At 33.6% G+C, this 20,177-nt stretch overlaps 1 protein-coding gene across 2 annotated transcripts; it reads left to right on the top strand.

Moving 5' to 3' along the window:
- The first annotated feature begins 175 nt into the window (after positions 1–175).
- Positions 176–17,065, top strand: LOC131927184 (solute carrier family 53 member 1). Of its 2 annotated transcripts, none has more exons than XM_059282905.1 (17): positions 176–380; positions 2,489–2,620; positions 2,747–2,798; positions 3,371–3,472; positions 4,207–4,349; positions 4,663–4,818; positions 8,298–8,399; positions 8,613–8,693; positions 12,224–12,302; positions 12,628–12,815; positions 13,549–13,728; positions 14,211–14,358; positions 14,628–14,822; positions 15,218–15,393; positions 15,539–15,672; positions 15,872–16,057; positions 16,313–17,065. In XM_059282905.1, exons 2-17 carry the CDS (start codon positions 2,552–2,554, stop codon positions 16,398–16,400), a joined length of 2,079 nt encoding a protein of 692 aa, XP_059138888.1. In that variant the 5' UTR covers positions 176–380; positions 2,489–2,551; the 3' UTR covers positions 16,401–17,065. The 2 variants fall into 2 exon arrangements, with proteins under 2 accessions (XP_059138888.1, XP_059138889.1); XM_059282906.1 differs by lacking the exon at positions 176–380 and adding an exon at positions 517–535.
- Positions 17,066–20,177: the final 3,112 nt, after the last annotated feature.

The raw sequence follows: 20,177 nt of genomic DNA, 5'->3' as shown, positions 1-20,177 counted from the left end.
TACATGCGCTATACATTTTGAACAGACGTTTTTATTACTTTGTTTTTAGCAGTAGGCCCATATAGATATGGAGATCTTCTAACGTAAGGTTAGTTCTATGTCTATGCCTAATCTAGGCTAAAGTTTAAGAGTTAATGACGTAGATGTACATCCGCTTCCTGTAAAACATTTTGTAAACAAAAATAGAAAAAAATTTCATTTAGGCCTAGAATCTAGATCTAGATCTAGATTTCTAGATGCTGTTGTTAGATCTAGGCTAGATAGATCTAAATGTTTATCATTAAAAATAAAAGCAAACAATGTGAATCTAGTCTAGATCTATACATTAAAAAAAAACCTGAACACATTACACACTGTTCTACAAACTACAAACAACTCAGGTGTGTGTGGTAAAACTCAGCTGTGTTGTGTTTAGTTTATTACTATTGTATTAGTTTATTAGTATTAGTAGTAGATCTAGTAGTTAGTAGTAGTAGTTAGTAAAGTAAGTACAGTTACACTTAGTTACAGTGTTAGTGTAAAGTCACTTTACTAAGTAAATAAAGTGTAAGTCTAGATCTAGTAAGTAGGCGCTACTAAAAATAAAAATGTGAATGCTTCACACTTCAGTTACTCAATCACTCACTGCTCTACAAACAACTCTCATCAGACAACAGTTAAAATAATAGATTATAATTTTACTAGTTGACCCGCGATGTAGCATACGCCTCTATTTATTTGTTTTACTGTCTATTATTTTTCAGTAATTCATAATTTGTGGGTTCGACACTACCAATGCTGCGACTGAAAATATTTTGCTTTAAAACACTATCAGTAGCTTATGAAGGACAATTACCCTCACCCAACTCGAGACTTTTAGGTTTAGCAGCCATGGGCTTTACCGAATCGACCACGCCCACCCTTTTTCTTTCCTGCAAATATGACAGCAATAATATCACAAATGAAAAAATAGTAAATAAGTGTCACAGGGATGAAACCATTTGATAGGTTCGAACCCACACCATCCAGCACAGCTGCCACCCACATGTCCACTCGACCACACAACTTCATGCTTTTTTGTGTTTTTAACAATAAATGTATCAAAAACAGTCATTGCTGTGATGAATAGACACTCTGTTTATTTATTACTAGTGGTAGGCCTTATCATATTATTAAAAGTAATATTAGATTTCTAGATCTAGGACTTATGTCTGTTCAAAGAGGTAGAATTATTTCTCTAGAGGCCTAGAGTTTACTTTAGTCTAGCTTGAACATTGTTGTGTCACACTAGATTTAGACTACCTAATTAATAGTTAATATTAATTAAGAATACTGGACAATATTTCGAGTCAACCCTTTGAATCCTGGACAGAACCCCCTCCTCGCTTGATCTCAACCACTTGGCAGGCTTGTTGGGTTTAGCTAAATATAAACTCAGTCAAAAAGTATCCATAAAACAAATTCTGTTAAAATCTGTTTTGATCTTCAACAATTAGCATCATTGTAGAAAAAATGCGCAATGTAAAAATTTTTATTCAACCAATATTGTTTTAAGAAACAGACTGTGTGCGGCTATATGCAAGTTCCAAACATCACCATGTGCGTGACCGCAAGCTCATGTTCTTTTGTCAATAGCAAAGAATACCACTCTAGGCAACAGCATGAGTGTGATCCTAGTTCCTGTACATAGTTAACATTAAATAGCAATGTAGGCCTATGTGTAGGTGAATATTAACTTTATTTGGTCTACTTAATGTTAATAAACATCAATACAAATATATAAATGAAGACAAATCGGGAAAAACGAATGAATGAGTCATGAAAGCAATGTTAAATTTGAAAGTTGCTTTGAACTGTCTTAATTATAATTCACAGTCAACTTAATAAAAAAAGTTGATTCAATTATCTGCACATTACATTCTGTAAAAATTGGCAAATAAGATTCATTGAACTTTACATATGTTTCATTGTTTGCTGCACTGTGGCTACTTATAACAATAAAAATAATAAATTAAAAGTGTTTTAAGTTTACATGAAAGTTTATTGCATGTTGAAATTTGGGTAAGGTAAATTTTCACAGACATTTTTCATTTTACCTCACCCAACCTGCTAGTGTTGGGGGGGGGGGGATAAATACCAGAGAAAAATGTCATGTGATTGGCAGTTTTTGCACCCTTCATATATTCTACTGCCTTGCCATCTGGCATTTTAACCCCCACCCTTATTTTTATTGTTTGGCCTCTGCAATTAGCTGCACCTTACAGCAATACACAGTCTACAAAGTTATTGAAATTAATTACACATACTCATCTTTTATTTCCTTGATTAGGCCCATAAGTATTAGAATTTATTACTACTACTTTGCTCATTCATCACAATGTGTACCAAAATAATGTAGCCTAAACTACAAAACCAAAAAAATTCAATAGTACTAGCCATAATAGCTATTAACAATACTATTCATCTTTACCTATGTAATATATGTATTACATTTTTATTATTATTCTAGATTTATCATCTTGCTTGTGTTAAATTTGTTTGGACCAATGCTAAGTTGACTACTTGACCAAGGATGAAGTTCGCAGAACATCTGGGGGCTCATATCACCCCAGAGTGGAGGAAACAGTATATTCAATATGAAGTAAGATTTTTAACTTATTTCAAAAGTTGGCTCTTGTTTTGTTGTTGTTTTTAAATATTCTACTGATAGAGCAAAAAGACAAAATCTTAACAGTACTAATGTGAAATATATAATTTTTTCCAACAGTATATGAAAGAAATGTTGTATGATGCACAAGAGCAAGCCCCCTCTCCAGAAGGTTTGTTCAGAAACTAACAGAATTATAATTTTTTAAAATCTGTTTTTAAATAAGCTGACAGTTATTCCCCTCTTGTTTCTTTGTATTTGTTTTCATTATGTTTTGAATTACAGCATACATTTACTTTTTAAATATTCCAGCATTTGTGCAATTCTTAATTTAATATTGAGCACTTGTAAGCAAAGTTATTTTAGAATAGCTTTGAAAGATTATTGCCTTGGATAAAATGATAGTGCAAAAGTTAAGTTCCCTTTTTTGAACCTGATAGGGCATGGGGCAAGTGAAGTAGAGTTCACCTGTTTCTGTGACCTCAGTATATAAAGGAATAGTGTTGTAAGCACTATCTCAGCTGCTTTTTCTTTCCCTTATGTCAGTAAGGTATCCTTCAGAGCTGGGTGATCTCAGGGAGATTCTACTGACTTGAACTGGGATTTGAAATCCAGACTTTTGGGTTAGCAGTCTAGTGCTCTACCTCTAGGCCATGCTGTCCCCTCTTAACAAGCACTATTCACAGATATTTTGCAAGTTTTTTAATTTGCCTGTTATTCAGTTTGATGTTATAATTTTCACAGTGACAGACTCAAGTACCATACAAAGATATTTTGCCAGGTTTACAGAGAAATTCTTCCAGTTCTGCGACAAAGAATTATCTAAGATAAATACTTTCTTTCTGGGTGAGTGAGATACACTGTTAAACTCTAATGTACCATCTAAGATAAATACTTTCTTTCTGGGTGAGTGAGAAACACTGTTAAACTCTAATGTACCATCTAAGATAAATACTTTCTTTCTGGGTGAGTGAGATACACTGTTAAACTCAAATGTACCACCACCTTAAGCATTGCAATTAATTATATAAAATTATGTTTATACACTCAAATCTAGAGATTAGGAAATCTGCAATGCATATCATTAAAAAAAAATTAATTATGTGAGTAGGTAATGTAAGTAGTGAAATGAATGTATATACTAAATTTTAGTTAAAGACTTAATCAAACGTAAAATTGTATGATTGACTAATTTTAGAACAGTTCCCCTTGTAGTGCAATTAATATGTTTGCGTTGGTTGATAATAAAGTTTAATACTCTTTTGCACAACTATTTTCTTTGAGACCATTATTAAAAGTGAAAATTATATAAATTTGATGTTAATGATTTTCTTTTACTTTGGTCTGGATGGGGTGTTAGGGTAGTTGTGATAGTTGTGGATTATTGGAAGGTATATGAGGTTTCATGGTGCAGCAAGACTGTTTTTCATCAGGAAAACCTAAAAATGCCTTTGATTTTTCTCTTCAAAAACATTGTTATTCATCATGTTTCTGATAACAAAAATGTCCATTTTTAAGCTGGTCAGTTTATTTATACTACAATACCAGTAGAGTAAAAAGTCTTTATTTTCTCTCTTTAGAGAAGTTGTCAGAAGCCAATCGCAAGTATGCCAACTTGAAGGCCGAGCTGGAGGTCTTTTTGAACCACCACCAGCAAAATAATCAACGTAACCCTCAGCTCAGAAGGCGCAAGCCCAGTATGGCTAATCTTCAGTTGTTCAAGGTACTGTGCTAGTATAGTTGTTATTATTTAAAGAATAAATCTAAAAAAGCCTTAGATCTACTTGGTATAATTTTCAAATATCTTTTAAATTAATGTTTTTTTTTAACTTTGATTAAATCATTTTAGAAAATTTTCATTTTATTACATTAATGTCGTAAAATCTTATTAAAAAGATACTGTTTTATCAACTCTTGTCAGTTTTTAACTGCTGATACCATAAGAGATTCTAACTGGTTAATTTCCTTTTTCTAATGTTGGGTACTCAAAATTCATCATTGAGAAGTAACAACTAACAAGTTTTTTTTGGTGTTAGGACAAAGAGTTGAAAGGTCAAGCCCTGTCATCCATGAGGAAATTGCATGATTTAAAGTTGGCCTTTTCTGAGTTCTACCTGAGCTTGGTGTTGCTGCAGAATTATCAGACCTTGAACTTTACTGGCTTTAGGAAGATTCTCAAAAAACATGACAAAGTAGGTCACTTCCTCTGTAAATCACGGGGGTTTAAATATCTGCTTAAATTTATTATAGAAATCATCTTTTTGTTTTTATGTGTGTGTGTGGGTGGGCAAGCATTCGTGTCTTTATGGTTTTTTTTGTTTGTGTTTGTCTGTGCATGCGACATTATATTTATTTTAATAACCAGCAAAATACAGTGTTGGTTTCAGTGAAACTAGCTATTTACTTTTAGCAGCACAGCTAAGGAAAAAGTACAGAAACATATAATGTATCATTAATGTGGTACTAATTGGTGAACTGTTAAGATGATGGGTGTTGTTTTGATTGGTGAACTGTTAAGATGATGGTTGTGGTACTAATTGGTGAACTATTAAGGTACTACTTATTGGGATGAGGTACTTATTGGTGAACTGTTAAGATGATGGGTGTAGTATTAATTATGAATTGTTAAGATAATGTGTGGTTTTTACCGGTTAACTGTTAAGATGACGGTTGTTACACTAATCTGTTAAGATGCTGGGTCTGGTACTAATTGATAAACTGTTAAGATGCTGGGTGTGGTACTAATTGGTGAACTGTTAAGATGCTGGGTGTGGTACTAATTGGTGAACTGTTAAGATGCTGGGTGTGGTACTAATTGGTGAACTGTTAAGATTATGTGTGTGGTACTAATTGGTGAACTGTTAAGATGCTGGGTGTGGTACTAATTGGTGAACTGTTAAGATGCTGGGTGTGGTACTAATTGGTGAACTGTTAAGATTATGTGTGTGGTACTAATTGGTGAACTGTTAAGATGCTGGGTGTGGTACTAATTGGTGAACTGTTAAGATTATGTGTGTGGTACTAATTGGTGAACTGTTAAGATGCTGGGTGTGGTACTAATTGGTGAACTGTTAAGATGCTGGGTGTGGTACTAATTGGTGAACTGTTAAGATTATGTGTGTGGTACTAATTGGTGAACTGTTAAGATGCTGGGTGTGGTACTAATTGGTGAACTGTTAAGATGCTGGGTGTGGTACTAATTGGTGAACTGTTAAGATGATGGGTGTGGTACTAATTGGTGAACTGTTATGATGCTGGGTGTGGTACTAATTGGTGAACTGTTACGATGCCAGGTGTGGTACTAATTGGTGAACTGTTATGATGCCAGGTGTGGTACTAATTGGTGAACTGTTAAGATGCTGGGTGTGGTACTAATTGGTGAACTGTTAAGATGCTGGGTGTGGTACTAATTGGTGAACTGTTACGATGCGGGGTGTGGTACTAATTGGTGAACTGTTATGATGCCAGGTGTGGTACTAATTGGTGAACTGTTATGATGCGGGGTGTGGTACTAATTGGTGAACTGTTAAGATGCTGGGTGTGGTACTAATTGGTGAACTGTTATGATGCTGGGTGTGGTACTAATTGGTGAACTGTTACGATGCCAGGTGTGGTACTAATTGGTGAACTGTTACGATGCCAGGTGTGGTACTAATTGGTGAACTGTTAAGATGCTGGGTGTGGTACTAATTGGTGAACTGTTAAGATGCCAGGTGTGGTACTAATTGGTGAACTGTTACGATGCCAGGTGTGGTACTAATTGGTGAACTGTTAAGATGCTGGGTGTGGTACTAATTGGTGAACTGTTAAGATGCTGGGTGTGGTACTAATTGGTGAACTGTTACGATGCGGGGTGTGGTACTAATTGGTGAACTGTTATGATGCCAGGTGTGGTACTAATTGGTGAACTGTTAAGATGCTGGGTGTGGTACTAATTGGTGAACTGTTAAGATGCTGGGTGTGGTACTAATTGGTGAACTGTTACGATGCGGGGTGTGGTACTAATTGGTGAACTGTTATGATGCCAGGTGTGGTACTAATTGGTGAACTGTTAAGATGCTGGGTGTGGTACTAATTGGTGAACTGTTAAGATGCTGGGTGTGGTACTAATTGGTGAACTGTTACGATGCGGGGTGTGGTACTAATTGGTGAACTGTTATGATGCCAGGTGTGGTACTAATTGGTGAACTGTTATGATGCGGGGTGTGGTACTAATTGGTGAACTGTTAAGATGCTGGGTGTGGTACTAATTGGTGAACTGTTATGATGCTGGGTGTGGTACTAATTGGTGAACTGTTACGATGCCAGGTGTGGTACTAATTGGTGAACTGTTACGATGCCAGGTGTGGTACTAATTGGTGAACTGTTAAGATGCTGGGTGTGGTACTAATTGGTGAACTGTTAAGATGCCAGGTGTGGTACTAATTGGTGAACTGTTACGATGCCAGGTGTGGTACTAATTGGTGAACTGTTAAGATGCTGGGTGTGGTACTAATTGGTGAACTGTTAAGATGCTGGGTGTGGTACTAATTGGTGAACTGTTAAGATGCTGGGTGTGGTACTAATTGGTGAACTGTTACGATGCCAGGTGTGGTACTAATTGGTGAACTGTTAAGATTATGTGTGTGGTACTAATTGGTGAACTGTTAAGATGCTGGGTGTGGTACTAATTGGTGAACTGTTAAGATTATGTGTGTGGTACTAATTGGTGAACTGTTAAGATGCTGGGTGTGGTACTAATTGGTGAACTGTTAAGATGCTGGGTGTGGTACTAATTGGTGAACTGTTAAGATGCTGGGTGTGGTACTAATTGGTGAACTGTTAAGATGCTGGGTGTGGTTCTAATTGGTCATCTGTTGAGATGCTGGGTGTGGTTCTAATTGGTCATCTGTTAAGATGCTGGGTGTGGTACTAATTGGTGAACTGTTAAGATGCTGGGTGTGGTACTAATTGGTGAACTGTTAAGATGCTGGGTGTGGTACTAATTGGTGAACTGTTAAGATGCTGGGTGTGGTACTAATTGGTGAACTGTTAAGATGCTGGGTGTGGTACTAATTGGTGAACTGTTAAGATGCTGGGTGTGGTACTAATTGGTGAACTGTTAAGATGCTGGGTGTGGTACTAATTGGTGAACTGTTATGATGCCAGGTGTGGTACTAATTGGTGAACTGTTAAGATGCTGGGTGTGGTACTAATTGGTGAACTGTTATGATGCCAGGTGTGGTACTAATTGGTGAACTGTTAAGATGCTGGGTGTGGTACTAATTGGTGAACTGTTAAGATTATGTGTGTGGTACTAATTGGTGAACTGTTAAGATGCTGGGTGTGGTACTAATTGGTGAACTGTTAAGATGCTGGGTGTGGTACTAATTGGTGAACTGTTAAGATGATGGGTGTGGTACTAATTGGTGAACTGTTAAGATGCTGGGTGTGGTACTAATTGGTGAACTGTTAAGATGCTGGGTGTGGTACTAATTGGTGAAATGTTACGATGCCGGGTGTGGTTCTAATTGGTCATCTGTTGAGATGCTGGGTGTGGTTCTAATTGGTCATCTGTTAAGATGCTGGGTGTGGTACTAATTGGTGAACTGTTATGATGCCAGGTGTGGTACTAACTGGTGAACTGTTAAGATGCCGGGTGTGGTACTAATTAGTGAACATTGTCCCTCAGATGATGCAAACATCAACAGGCACAGAGTGGAGACAATCTCATGTTGAAGTGGCACCATTCTACACAAACAAGGAGGTGGATCACCTCATCAAGGATGTTGAGGCTAGTTTGAAAAATTCACTCTTTGATTAGTGTAGTCCACTCATTCAGATTGGTCAATTACTTTTATGGGCACTAGGTTCAAATTTGTCATTCATTTATTTGGCTATTGATTCAAATAGCAACAAGATTCAGATAGCCAATCAATTGATTTAGATTTATAAAGAATAATATAAAATAGAATAGTGAGTAATTCCATACCGCTCTTGTCTACAGCAAAGTGTGACCAGTGAACTGGAAGGTGGTGATAGATCTAAAGCTATGAAACGACTCCGTGTGCCTCCTCTAGGTGACGAGGTAATATTTTTTTTTCTTGCATTTGGCATTTCGTTTCTCTTATTCTGATCATTTGTGCATAAACCCTTTTTGCTCTTAATGTTTGCAATTTATTTTTTTACTTTTTTCTGAAAAATAGAAATTTTATTTTTTTGCTGATTGTTCAAATCAAATCTGAAAACATTCTGATTTAACTCAGGCTTTTCTAGTATAACCTTTTAAAAATGAGTTTTGTAATTAATAGATGAGAATTTTCAATAATAATTTAAATTTTATGTACAGTAAATTTTGTCTTAAAAACCACTTTAACTTTTTAAAATTTTTAACTGTAAGATGCATCACTACTTTGCAACTAAACATGATTTTGGTGTTTTTCAGTGTGCACAGGTCAGATTGATTTTTTTTTGCCTTGATAAATATCGTGTAAAAGCATTTTCTGAGTGTCAGTCTCATCTTTGTCCTTGCTGTGCTAAATTCATTATCAGACTTGGTTATGTAGTCTTTGATGTGGTAGTCAAAATAACGAGAGATTATGTAGTCATGTTTTAAAATCATGCGGTCATGCTAGGCAAAGTTTACTGTACATTTTTTTAATCATGTCTGTTTAGTGACATTGGTTATTTTTTATTTCTTTTTGTTGACATACATTTTTTATTTGGCATATAGATAACTATCATGTATGAATGTTTGTTTTATCATACTTTTTTGTTAAATCATTTTGCTGGAAAATAGTATTTTTTTTATTTTTAATAATTTTTTATGTGCTTCTATTTTTTATTCTGTGTTATTCTTTGCATTACTGTGGTTGCTATTAACAATATTTCTTTTTCATAAAACTATGTTGTCTTTTTGTAAAGGGTTTAACACTACAACTGTTTAAAATATTACCTGTTGTATTAACTTTTCTTATACATTTACATTACACAACTGCTCTGGAGGCCAGTATGAAGCAAGTTGTTAACATTGTTTACAGATTATTTTAATTTGTAATTATTTTCTTACAGAGTTTCTTACAGAACTCCTTTGAAGAAAACCATTAGATATTTTGTAGATGTTAAATTATGTCCATTTTATAACAGGGAGATTAGAATTTAGGAAAACACTTATATGCTGCAAGTAGTCCCTATGAGTTCAACAAACAAGGCAACAACAAAAAAACTATGTTATAATCAGGTCTTTACTCTGCTATGTCATCATATTTCCATAAAGGGAGCTCTCCTTTTTACTTTCTCGTATATACGTAGTATAGAGAAAGTATTGTAATCGTGCAAAAAAAAAAAAAATCGAGATTTTTACAAATCTCGACGTTTTACACCTCACTGATACGGAAAAACATAATATTGCAATCTTGTCCGTGTGTCCGTGTGTAAACACGATAACTTGAGTACCGTTACAGCTAGGTTGATGAAATTTCATATATAAGTATTTAATCAAAATCGTAGATCCGTATCAACTTTTGAGCGATTTCCGATAACCGGAAGTGGTACTTTTCCTACTTTGAATTTTTCAAAAGCCTATAACTTGAGTACTATTTCAGATAGATAAATGAAATTTCATACGTAAGTAAAAGATCTAATTCTCTACCTTCTATTAAATTTTGAGTCATTTCCGTTGACTGGAAGTAGTACTTTACGCTACTTCCGATTTCTCAAAAAACTAATGTAAATTTTAAAAGTAATAATAATATTGCGCACTATTATGCGCTTTTTTATTTGGCGTTCACTTGGTGTGCAATTAATTTGTCTACAAGATTTTATTCTATTTTTAAAACTTTAAGTATTTAAAATGGATTAAAAATCATGTCTATAGCCCGAGTTCCCATCCCCTGTTATTTTATACGAGAAAAATGGCCCGTTGAGGAAGGATACACCGGGCGCTAGGTTGATAGTGCTGTCTCTTTTCTCTAAACTAAAACCAACCCACCCCCCCACACACACCACCCCCCACCCACCCCACCCCCCACCCACCCCACACACCACCCCCCACCCCCACCCACCCCCCCACCCCCACCCACCCCCCCACCCCCCAAAAAAACATGTCTACCGTCCCATTCAACGAAATATAATTATATACTTTTTCCAGTGTCCGCCCCCTCCCCGAAAATTCTATCCCCGCCCCCGAAAATTTCAAGTACCCCCAACCCTCTCCGGGGAGGAAAAAGTCTGAAAGAAACACTGGTGTCGCGCTTAGCCACTACGCGAAGAATTGCATTAAAGAAATTGCGAGAAAACCACTTTTTAGATTAGACACATTAATTAGGCGGTAATTTTATTATAGAGTATCGATGAGGAAACCACCCCACCCCACCCCCCACACACACACCACACCACCCCCCCCCCCCCACCCCCCACTCCCAAAAAAATCATGTCTACCGTCCCATTCAACGAAATATAATTATATACTTTTTCCAGTGTCCGCCCCCCCTTCCCGAAAATTCTACCCCCGCCCCCGAAAATTTCAATTACCCCCACCCCTCTCCGGGGAGGAAAAAGTCTGAAAGAAACACTGGTGTCGCGCTTAGCCACTACCCGAAGAATTGCATTAAAGAAATTGCAAGAAAACCACTTTTTAGATTAGACACATTAATTAGGCGGTAATTTTATTATAGAGTATCGATGAAGAAATTTCTTTTGAGTTTGAATTGTATGCAAGAAACTCTTCACGCAAACCATTAAGATTAGACAACATTTCCTTTTTATTCAATGTTTACGCGATAATCAATGACGTCATATAACTGTGAGCACTCTCTGGGTTTGAGATTATTTTCTACTCTATGCTAAATGTGTCGACGTCATACTTCGTTTTTCGAATTACTATGCAGGTTTTTAAATTCCTTGTGTTTTCTCTAGAGCGTTCTTGTCAGACAGATAGATACATAGAGAGACAGCGAAACTATTAGTATTAATAAGAATATTCGAGAAAGTTTAGGGGAGATCACTCCCGGTTTATTTTATCATAATCTTTACTACAGGAGGTCTCATTGTTCTGTATGATAAGAGAAGATTATTTAATGAGGTTGTTTTCATTATATATTTTTAAAATCAAAGTATAACATCCTGGTGCACTTAAGCTCACAATGTTAGAAGCTGAAACCTTTTTGAGAATTTCGCAGTTTTACATAGCATTGTTGCTGAAAATCACTTATAATGTTTATTTCAAATGCTTTGCAATTTATTTATTTTAATAAATAATAGCAAAAGAAATATACAATATATTTTATCGAGGGGAAATATCAGAAATTTAGTTACTTTATAAGCTGACAGTTTTGAATGTTCCATCTGTTGTTGTAACTCAATGTTGTTGTTTTTTTGCATGGGTGGCAGTTTCTAATCATCATATTATCAATGTTAGTGTTATGTTACATCTGTTTTTATTGCATCTTCAGAGCTAAATGTGACTTGTGTGAATGCATATTAACAATTCATTTTCCATTTGTTGAAAATAAATTTCTTGACTTCTTGACTTATTTAAAAGAGCTGATAACGTCATAAAATATGTTCAATTTAACTTTTTGGTTTTGCATTTGGATAATGTTTTTATTTCTATTTTAGCAACATCCTTGGACAAATTTTAAGATGGGGCTGTTTATAGGCATGTTTGTTGTGTTGACCATAGTCATCATACTGTCTGGTAAATTTTTTTCTTCTTCATTTAAGTGTTTCTAAACTATTTGTGAAACTAGTTAAATCATTAGACTTGTTAGATCTCACTTTACTTTTAAAAAAATTCTCTTATTAATTAATGGTTGACTTGCTAGATATAATGAAGAACTTATTAGTTGTGTAAATGGAACAAAAATAAAACTTTTAAGAAAAACTGTACAAGCTCTCAAAATTTCTTGTTCTACCAGGAAAATTTTCTAGTCTCTTTATAGTATTTACTAGCTAATTGTGCTTACATTAAAATAGAACTTGTAGATAGCAAAACAATAAGTGAACGTCTGTTCTGTTAACAGCCAACTTTATCGACCGCTCCAAGGACTGGGAGCCAGCACTGCACATGTATCGTGGTTTGTTTCTGGTCATCTTTGACCTTTTCCTTCTGGGGGTCAACACATATGGATGGCGGTCATCTGGCGTCAACCATGTCCTGATATTTGAGATTGACCCTAGGAATCATCTGACCCATGCACAGCTGTTGGAGGTCAGTGCTGGTTGAATGAACTCATCCTTTTACATCTACACATTCTTTATGATTATCATGCATATGATTAGTTTCTTAACTACATTTATCTCCATCATTCTACTGTGTTAGAGTTAGTATTTCTTATTTTTCAACAACTGTCTTTGGGCATATGTGTGTAAAAATCAAATTATGAAAAATTATGCTTTCATGAATCTTATTGTTTTATAGTACAAACTTTGCAGATTGCTACATAAATTTCCTTTAAATAATGTTTACAAATTGACTCGTAGGATCAAGGTGTATGCCAGTTTACCATCTATATATAAATCTAATATGATCATTCATAAAAAAAATAGTTAATTAGAAATAAATCAAGAAACTTGACCTTTTTGAAATTGCTGACTGTCATTACCAGCTTTTATTTTGCTTGACCCATCATCTGTTTATCTTGATGACATCTTTGAATCAGATTTTTTTCCCATTTCTAATTAAATTTTTTTTTTTAAACTTGACGCATATCTATCCTCAGTTATAATTTTAACAAACTCTAAATTTTGACATACTTAATTAAGCTTACTTAATTATTCAAGTAGTTTATAACTGGGAGAATATTAATAATATTGATAATCAATCTGTTTTCTATACTGTAGTAGCAAAAGAAAATTTTATAGTTTTCTTTTTGATTAGGCCTACATATAAGTTTGGTTTTGTAATTATTGTAAGTAATTTAAATCTGTTTTTATTATTTCAGTTGGCATCTTTTCTTGGAGTGTTCTGGGCATTAAGTATACTTTCCTATTTGTACAGTGATTTTATTGGTGTCCCCCCTATGGCCATGCCCCTGGCATTTACAACATTCCTCATTCTGGCATTAATCAACCCATTCAAGTTCTTTTATTATAGAGCAAGGATGTGGCTGCTAAGAATATTGGTGAGTGCCCTTTTATTTCTCTAAATATTGCTTAGGACACACTCTTACTGAAACCTCAGGAGAAAAAAACATTGTTTCCATTCCTGTTCTTGATAGATTATGAACACACAAAATTATTTTTCAACAGATTTTAATATTGAAACCTCCAGGCTTATTTACTTTCTTTTCCTTGTAACAACTTTCTTTTATAACTTAATTATCCATATGCTGTGGGAAAATGTTGATAGCATTTATCTCCTAATATTTGAAAATATCCTTAATACTGTTAAAATTCCACTTTTAAAAATTAATAATGATGTTATTTAAATATTATAATAAAGTTGTCTACTTAATTATTGCTCATTAAAGTAAATTAAGGGAAACAGATATCTTTAATTGAAAGATTTAACATAGGCTTACATTTTCATTTTTTTTTAATTATGTGCAATTCATTTATAAATTTTTCCTCCTCTATGTAAAATTTAACTCCTTTGTTTTTGCAGTTTAGAATTTTAACAGCACCCTTTCACCATGTTGGTTTTGCTGACTTTTGGCTGGCTGATCAACTCAACAGTCTAGTGACCGTTTTACTAGACCTAGAATACCTAGTCTGTTATTATGCCTTTGAGGTGGAATGGTTAGGAGATGACAGTAAGTTGAAATATCTTTTAAAATTGGTTCACCTAATTTGAATAATTTAAGTTTATTCCATTGTAATAGTAGGCCTGTGGCTAGTGTCAAGTAGCTATTACCCATACCTACTTATAATGCACCATTGTATAACCAACAACCAAATATACACATCTAACACTTCTCTTAACATTAACTTTAAAACTAATACTAAACCAATCCCTAAATTTTAATCCCAAATTTTTAGTTTTGATGGTACAAGCTAAAATATTTTTATTCCATTTCTCCAGGACAGTATGTTTGTAATAAAAACATTTATGGAATCATCGCCATCTTCTCCTGTTTACCTGCGTGGTTTCGTTTTGCCCAGTGTCTGAGGCGTTACCGTGACACAAAGCTGGTGTTTCCACACATTGTCAACGCAGGAAAATATTCCACAACATTTTTTGTTGTCCTCTTTTCCACGCTTTACAAGATACATGTTGGTATGTCTAGTCATAAATTCTTTCTTTTTAAATATGGTATCGCATGGCCTGATGATAGAGCGGATGACTACCAATCCAAAAGTCTTGGGCTTGTATCCCAGGGTCAAGTCTATTCTATGTCCCTGAGACTATCCAACAAAAATTGACAACTGACTCATGTTAGCAAAAATAAAAGCTGGTCATAGAGCTGACCACACTATCTTTTTAGAGGTGAACTCTACTTCACCTTCCCAATTGGCTATTAGGTCGAAAAGAGTATTTATTAAATAGAAATACAGATAGCTTTTATAATATAATAACATTTTTATGTTTAGAGTTATAAAATTTTATTAAATAAAACTAACAGAAAGTTAATTACAGTAATAAAAAAAATGTAATGTTTTTTCGTCTAACAGAAATGTATGGTGAACATTATCGCCAAACATCAGTTTTTTTCTATTTGTGGATTGTTGCTGCCATTGTGAGTTCCTGCTACACATACACATGGGACATCAAAATGGATTGGGGACTCATGGACAAGAACGCTGGAGAAAACAGGTTCTTACGAGAGGAAATAGTCTATGCATATAAAGTGAGTCGGTCTTCAGTGCTTTTTTAATATTTCTAAGTTCCGCATATAGATTAGAAAGATTTTTTATACATGCCAATTTAATGTTATTTATTTATGTTTGTATTTTTAAAATTTATTTAACAAGAGCTTTAATGTTTATTCTCAGGCTTACTACTATTTTGCAATGATTGAAGATTTCATCTTACGTTTTTTGTGGACGCTAACCGTTTCTGTTGGTGAAGGGCTTTTCTACAACAACACTGTACTTAAAACAATATTTGCTTGTTTGGAAGTCTTTAGGTAACCATATAGCAATTTCATTGTTTTAATTATGCATGATGAGTTGAGTAAGCTGTTAACTTATGTGTAATACTTAAAATGTAACCCTTAATAATTTTTGTTTTATTGTTTATTTAACGGTATAAAAAATATATGTTTCCAATGATCCTGTACTGTTATGCCTCTGACATTTCAAATTGTTGCTTATTACTTTTTGCAGAAGATTTGTTTGGAACTTTTTCCGTCTTGAGAATGAACATTTGAATAATTGTGGTCAGTTCCGAGCTGTGCGAGATATTTCCATCGGCCCTATAGATTCCAATTATGAGCAGCAGTTACTGGACATCATGGACAGTGAGAGTGAAGTTGACTGGAGACTTCATGATAAAAGGAGAAAAGGTTTCAGGTAGGGCTTTTTTAAACATTCAAGGTGTAATAGTTTTCTTTTGTGTCAGGGATGAGAATGTAATTGGTAGTCCATAACATTTATGGGGGAAAGGTTCAAGAAATGTTTAATAACATTTAATTATTCAGAAAAAATAATAATTAAAGATGTGTCTATTTATATTTATCTTAGAATTATGAGTTAAGTTAAAATAAGTTAGCAATACTTAACCTTACGCACTTAAGGTAAGGTAATTTAAATACTTTCTATGTTAAGGAGCAACAAAGAGTCCAGACTTTTCATTGATGAAGATGATGAGCAAGTGCCTCTGGTCAATGGCAGCAAACAATTCAAGAGGATTTAAACCCATGGCATACAAGCAGCACTTTAACTGTTCATGTCAGATTATTGATGTAAAATGCATTTACCATATGTTTATAATCTCTCACATGTAATTGGATTTTAAGTTTTATTTCCTAGCTACAAAACTGCTTTTTAACATTTTTTTAAATTTGTATGAGATGAATGAATTTGTAATTATCCAGAAACAGTATTCTCTCAGTTCTTGTCGGTCTCCCTAGATTTAACATATAGAGACAGACAATGTTAAAATTTGTTATTGTCTTTTATGATACACATATCATCATGCGTGAATTGTCTTTCTTGTAAATGAGAATAATTTACAATTTTTTAAAAATGTGTTTACCGGTATGTAAATAAATGACCTATTTATGACTGCACATAGTATGGAAGTTAATCAAAATATTTTTTGTCGGAAGAAAATTCAGAATTCTTTTTTTACAGAAGCCCACGAAAGGATTGCGAGTTTGATAGGTGTATTCAAGTGTATTTTAACAAAGTCATACAGTCATTAAGTTTTAATTTTATTTAGAAAATTTTTAAAATGTGCCAATGAAATTAATGAAATTAAAGAAAAACGTACATGGTTTTCATCATCAAAAGAGTGAAATTTGTATTATAATTAAAATAATTGATGTGTGTAATCAAGTAACTATTTAGAAATAAACTCATAAACCCAAAAAGAGACAAGCTAAATATATTAAATTGTATCCTTTTCAAGGCAATGCTATGTACTAGTCTAATTTTAAAAATTCTTAATTTTGAAATCTCTTTGGAATTTGCCATTTGGAAATTAAATTTTAAATGTATTAACACTACCTGGTTATACAATGTAACAATACACCACACATTATTTTCCCCTATACCATACACACCAGTACTTGATGAAAAGATTGACAGTTACTGCACTCTACCTATGCCCTTTGTATGACATGATCAAGAATGAGGTGAACTCTATTTCAGTATGTGGTTTACAATTATAAAATTTCAATCAACACTTTTTTCATAAAACTGCATTGATGCAGCAAAACTAATCAATATTTGTCGTAAAAGCATCAGTGATAGAACAGACTAGCTTGTTTTTGCAAGCAATCAAACTCAAACATTATAAAGATGTATTATTTTATTACAACTTCACAGAAGTAAACACTTTTAACATAACATATTTTAAATAAACAAGATTTTGTTAGCACACTTATACATATTCACAAATTGATACATTGTATATATGTTTAGCACTCACTTCATAATTTAAAATTTCTACCTAATATCATTAGAGGAGTGTAAAACTGGCACCTAGGATATGGCAATTTATATCACATTAAAAAATTAAATTGTAATCCTGGTGACACATAGTGATGTCCATTTGAAAAAAAATGTAACATCACATCTAAATCACACTGTACAATAAAATTCATGCACATTATCACAACTGTACTCAAACTCAAACAACTACAATTTACTTATTCTTAATCTGATCTGTCAATCGTATCAGCAGTATGTACAGGACAGCAAATGAAATTGTGGGCCATCCTAAGATGATTGAATTTAAAATAAAACAGCAGGCTATTTGCTAACTTCAATTTTTTAAAAATAAATGAATCATTAGCCCATCAAAAGATGATTCAACTTGAAAACATGAAATAGATAGTTTGCCAACAAAAGATCAAATTTTTTTTTTTAATGAAATGTTAATTATCATTAAAAAAAATAAAAATCACATTATTTACATCTCAAAAGTCCAATTAAGATTTTAGAGATTTCAGTTCCAAGACACTGTTTTTAAAATAACAACAGTTCAATAAAAATACTCAGTTATTGGAATTCGACAAAAAGGACAAATCTTTGGTGTTAGTTTACTCACACACTTTCTACATATGTTTGTGTGCCCACATGGACGTAGTTCAACAAACTTCAATGCTTCTCCAAAGCAGATGGCACATTCTCTGGTGTCTTCTGTATTTACTCTGGATCTACTGTTGCGCTGTCTTATTTCACCATCTTGTAATCTATCTGCAATTAGTATTCACACAGAAGTGTTTCATTATGGTGGACTATTACTTAAAAGATTTAACAAGTACAAAACTCAATTGAAACTAATAGTGGAAATAAATAAAAATGTTTTTGTATGGAGAGAATTTAAGTTTCGTAATAATGTAAAGACTGATACCTAGACGATAATAATTACTGGTGTTAACAGGTTGTTTATGTATATTTTGGAAGCAGCATGAGAGAGAGGAGAGAGCTTTAACAGAGGCCCTAAGTTCCTCAAGGAACCAAAAGTAATATTGATGGAATTAACATGTGCTTGGTTACCATTGTTAACAGCGTTAAAATCAGTTTGATTACATGTAACATATCTCTTTTAGTTAAGAGTAAGGTGTGATACAAGGGCTGGCACAGGAACGACTAACTAAGCAGACAACATGGGCAATAAAAAAAAGCAACTGTGCTTGCTATGGAGAACAGCAGTTCAAGTTTTAATCTAGCACACCTGAATTAGATGTAGATCTAGATGCAAAATTCTGCCATTGCTCTTCCTGCTCACTGTTAGCCTTAGAGATTTTCCGTAGAAGAAAAAAGGCAGCAGTCAAGGTGACCAAGGCCGGTATGGCCACTATCATAACTGTCTGGAACATTGATTATGTCTGTTGCAAAAGAAAATATTCTATGCAATGAAGTTTATAAAAAATACCAAAACAAAAGCATTAAATATTAGATTTAATTTTAATTATTGATCTATTCAGAGTTAAAATGTTGATTCTAGAAACAAACTGGACCACCACATAAAGCCACATAAATTAATAATATGGCCTAAGTAGTAAGTTAACAGGGTAATCTATCGTTTTTATTTAGATACGTAAAATCGTCCGCCTCTAGTAATGTGAAAAACAGGTGACTCCTTACATTTTAATAATTATTTCACATTTTGAGGAGGATTTATGTTTTGAAAAATACAAAAAATGTTTCCTTTTTTCATTTATGTACCTGTTTTTAAACAATTAAATTAAAAATTTTCAGTAATAAATGAAGACTAGCGATGTTTCCAACAGATGCAACCATGCTCATTTACTATACTATAGCAGCCAACTTGCTTAATTTTTTTTATTGTAAACTTATTGCGCAAGATTCAGGGGAAGCCACTCTAACTTACAGATGGCCGCTTTTTATATTCCATTATATTGTAAATCCTGCTCGCAAACACTTCTGTTTAAAGTTAATTTCTAGCCTATATTGATATATTTAGCTATTGATTTAGGTTTACTATTCATTTATCTATAATATTTGACACAAATATATCATAATACAGATCTAGATCTATAAAGCCTTGACAATGAGGTAACTTTTTCGCACATTACTAGCCGCGGACGAAAAATTTTAATTTTAGTAAAATTAAAATTTTTACGCACCTAAAACGATCGATTACCGTCAGATTCAATTTTATTTTATAGATCTACATAGAATCTAGATCTAGTAATATAGATCTAGTAAGTATTATTATTACTAGTATGTATATGGATCTAGATCTAACTATTTTAGCTCAACTACACTAACTGAATTCTTACAATGACAACACAGCAGCTTTTCTCAGAAACTTTGTTTATAAACAAACGTCACCTTGGCCAGGTAATTTGTATTATTTGCGTTTTAGGTCTAGATCCTAGATTCTATATCCTAGATTTAGAATCTATATCATATCTAGATCTAGCTCAATTTAGGATGGCGATTAATTTAAAAAAAAATTGATCAGTAGGTTTTTTTCCCCATAAAACGATGTTTA

Source organism: Physella acuta, unplaced genomic scaffold, assembly GCF_028476545.2.
Source record: "Physella acuta isolate Inbredline_101_S28 unplaced genomic scaffold, ASM2847654v3 ptg001380l, whole genome shotgun sequence".
Lineage (NCBI taxonomy): Eukaryota > Metazoa > Mollusca > Gastropoda > Physidae > Physella > Physella acuta.
Note: the sequence above shows the minus strand (reverse complement) of the source record. Positions and strands in the feature narration are given on the sequence as shown.

Bases quoted from the DNA above. Each gene is read 5' to 3' on its own strand.
- LOC131927184 (XM_059282905.1), top strand. From the start codon at position 2,552: ATGAAGTTCGCAGAACATCTGGGGGCTCATATCACCCCAGAGTGGAGG. The intron at 4,350-4,662 runs GTACTGTGCTAG...TTTTGGTGTTAG, and splicing joins CTAATCTTCAGTTGTTCAAG to GACAAAGAGTTGAAAGGTCA. The intron at 8,694-12,223 runs GTAATATTTTTT...TTTCTATTTTAG, and splicing joins TGCCTCCTCTAGGTGACGAG to CAACATCCTTGGACAAATTT.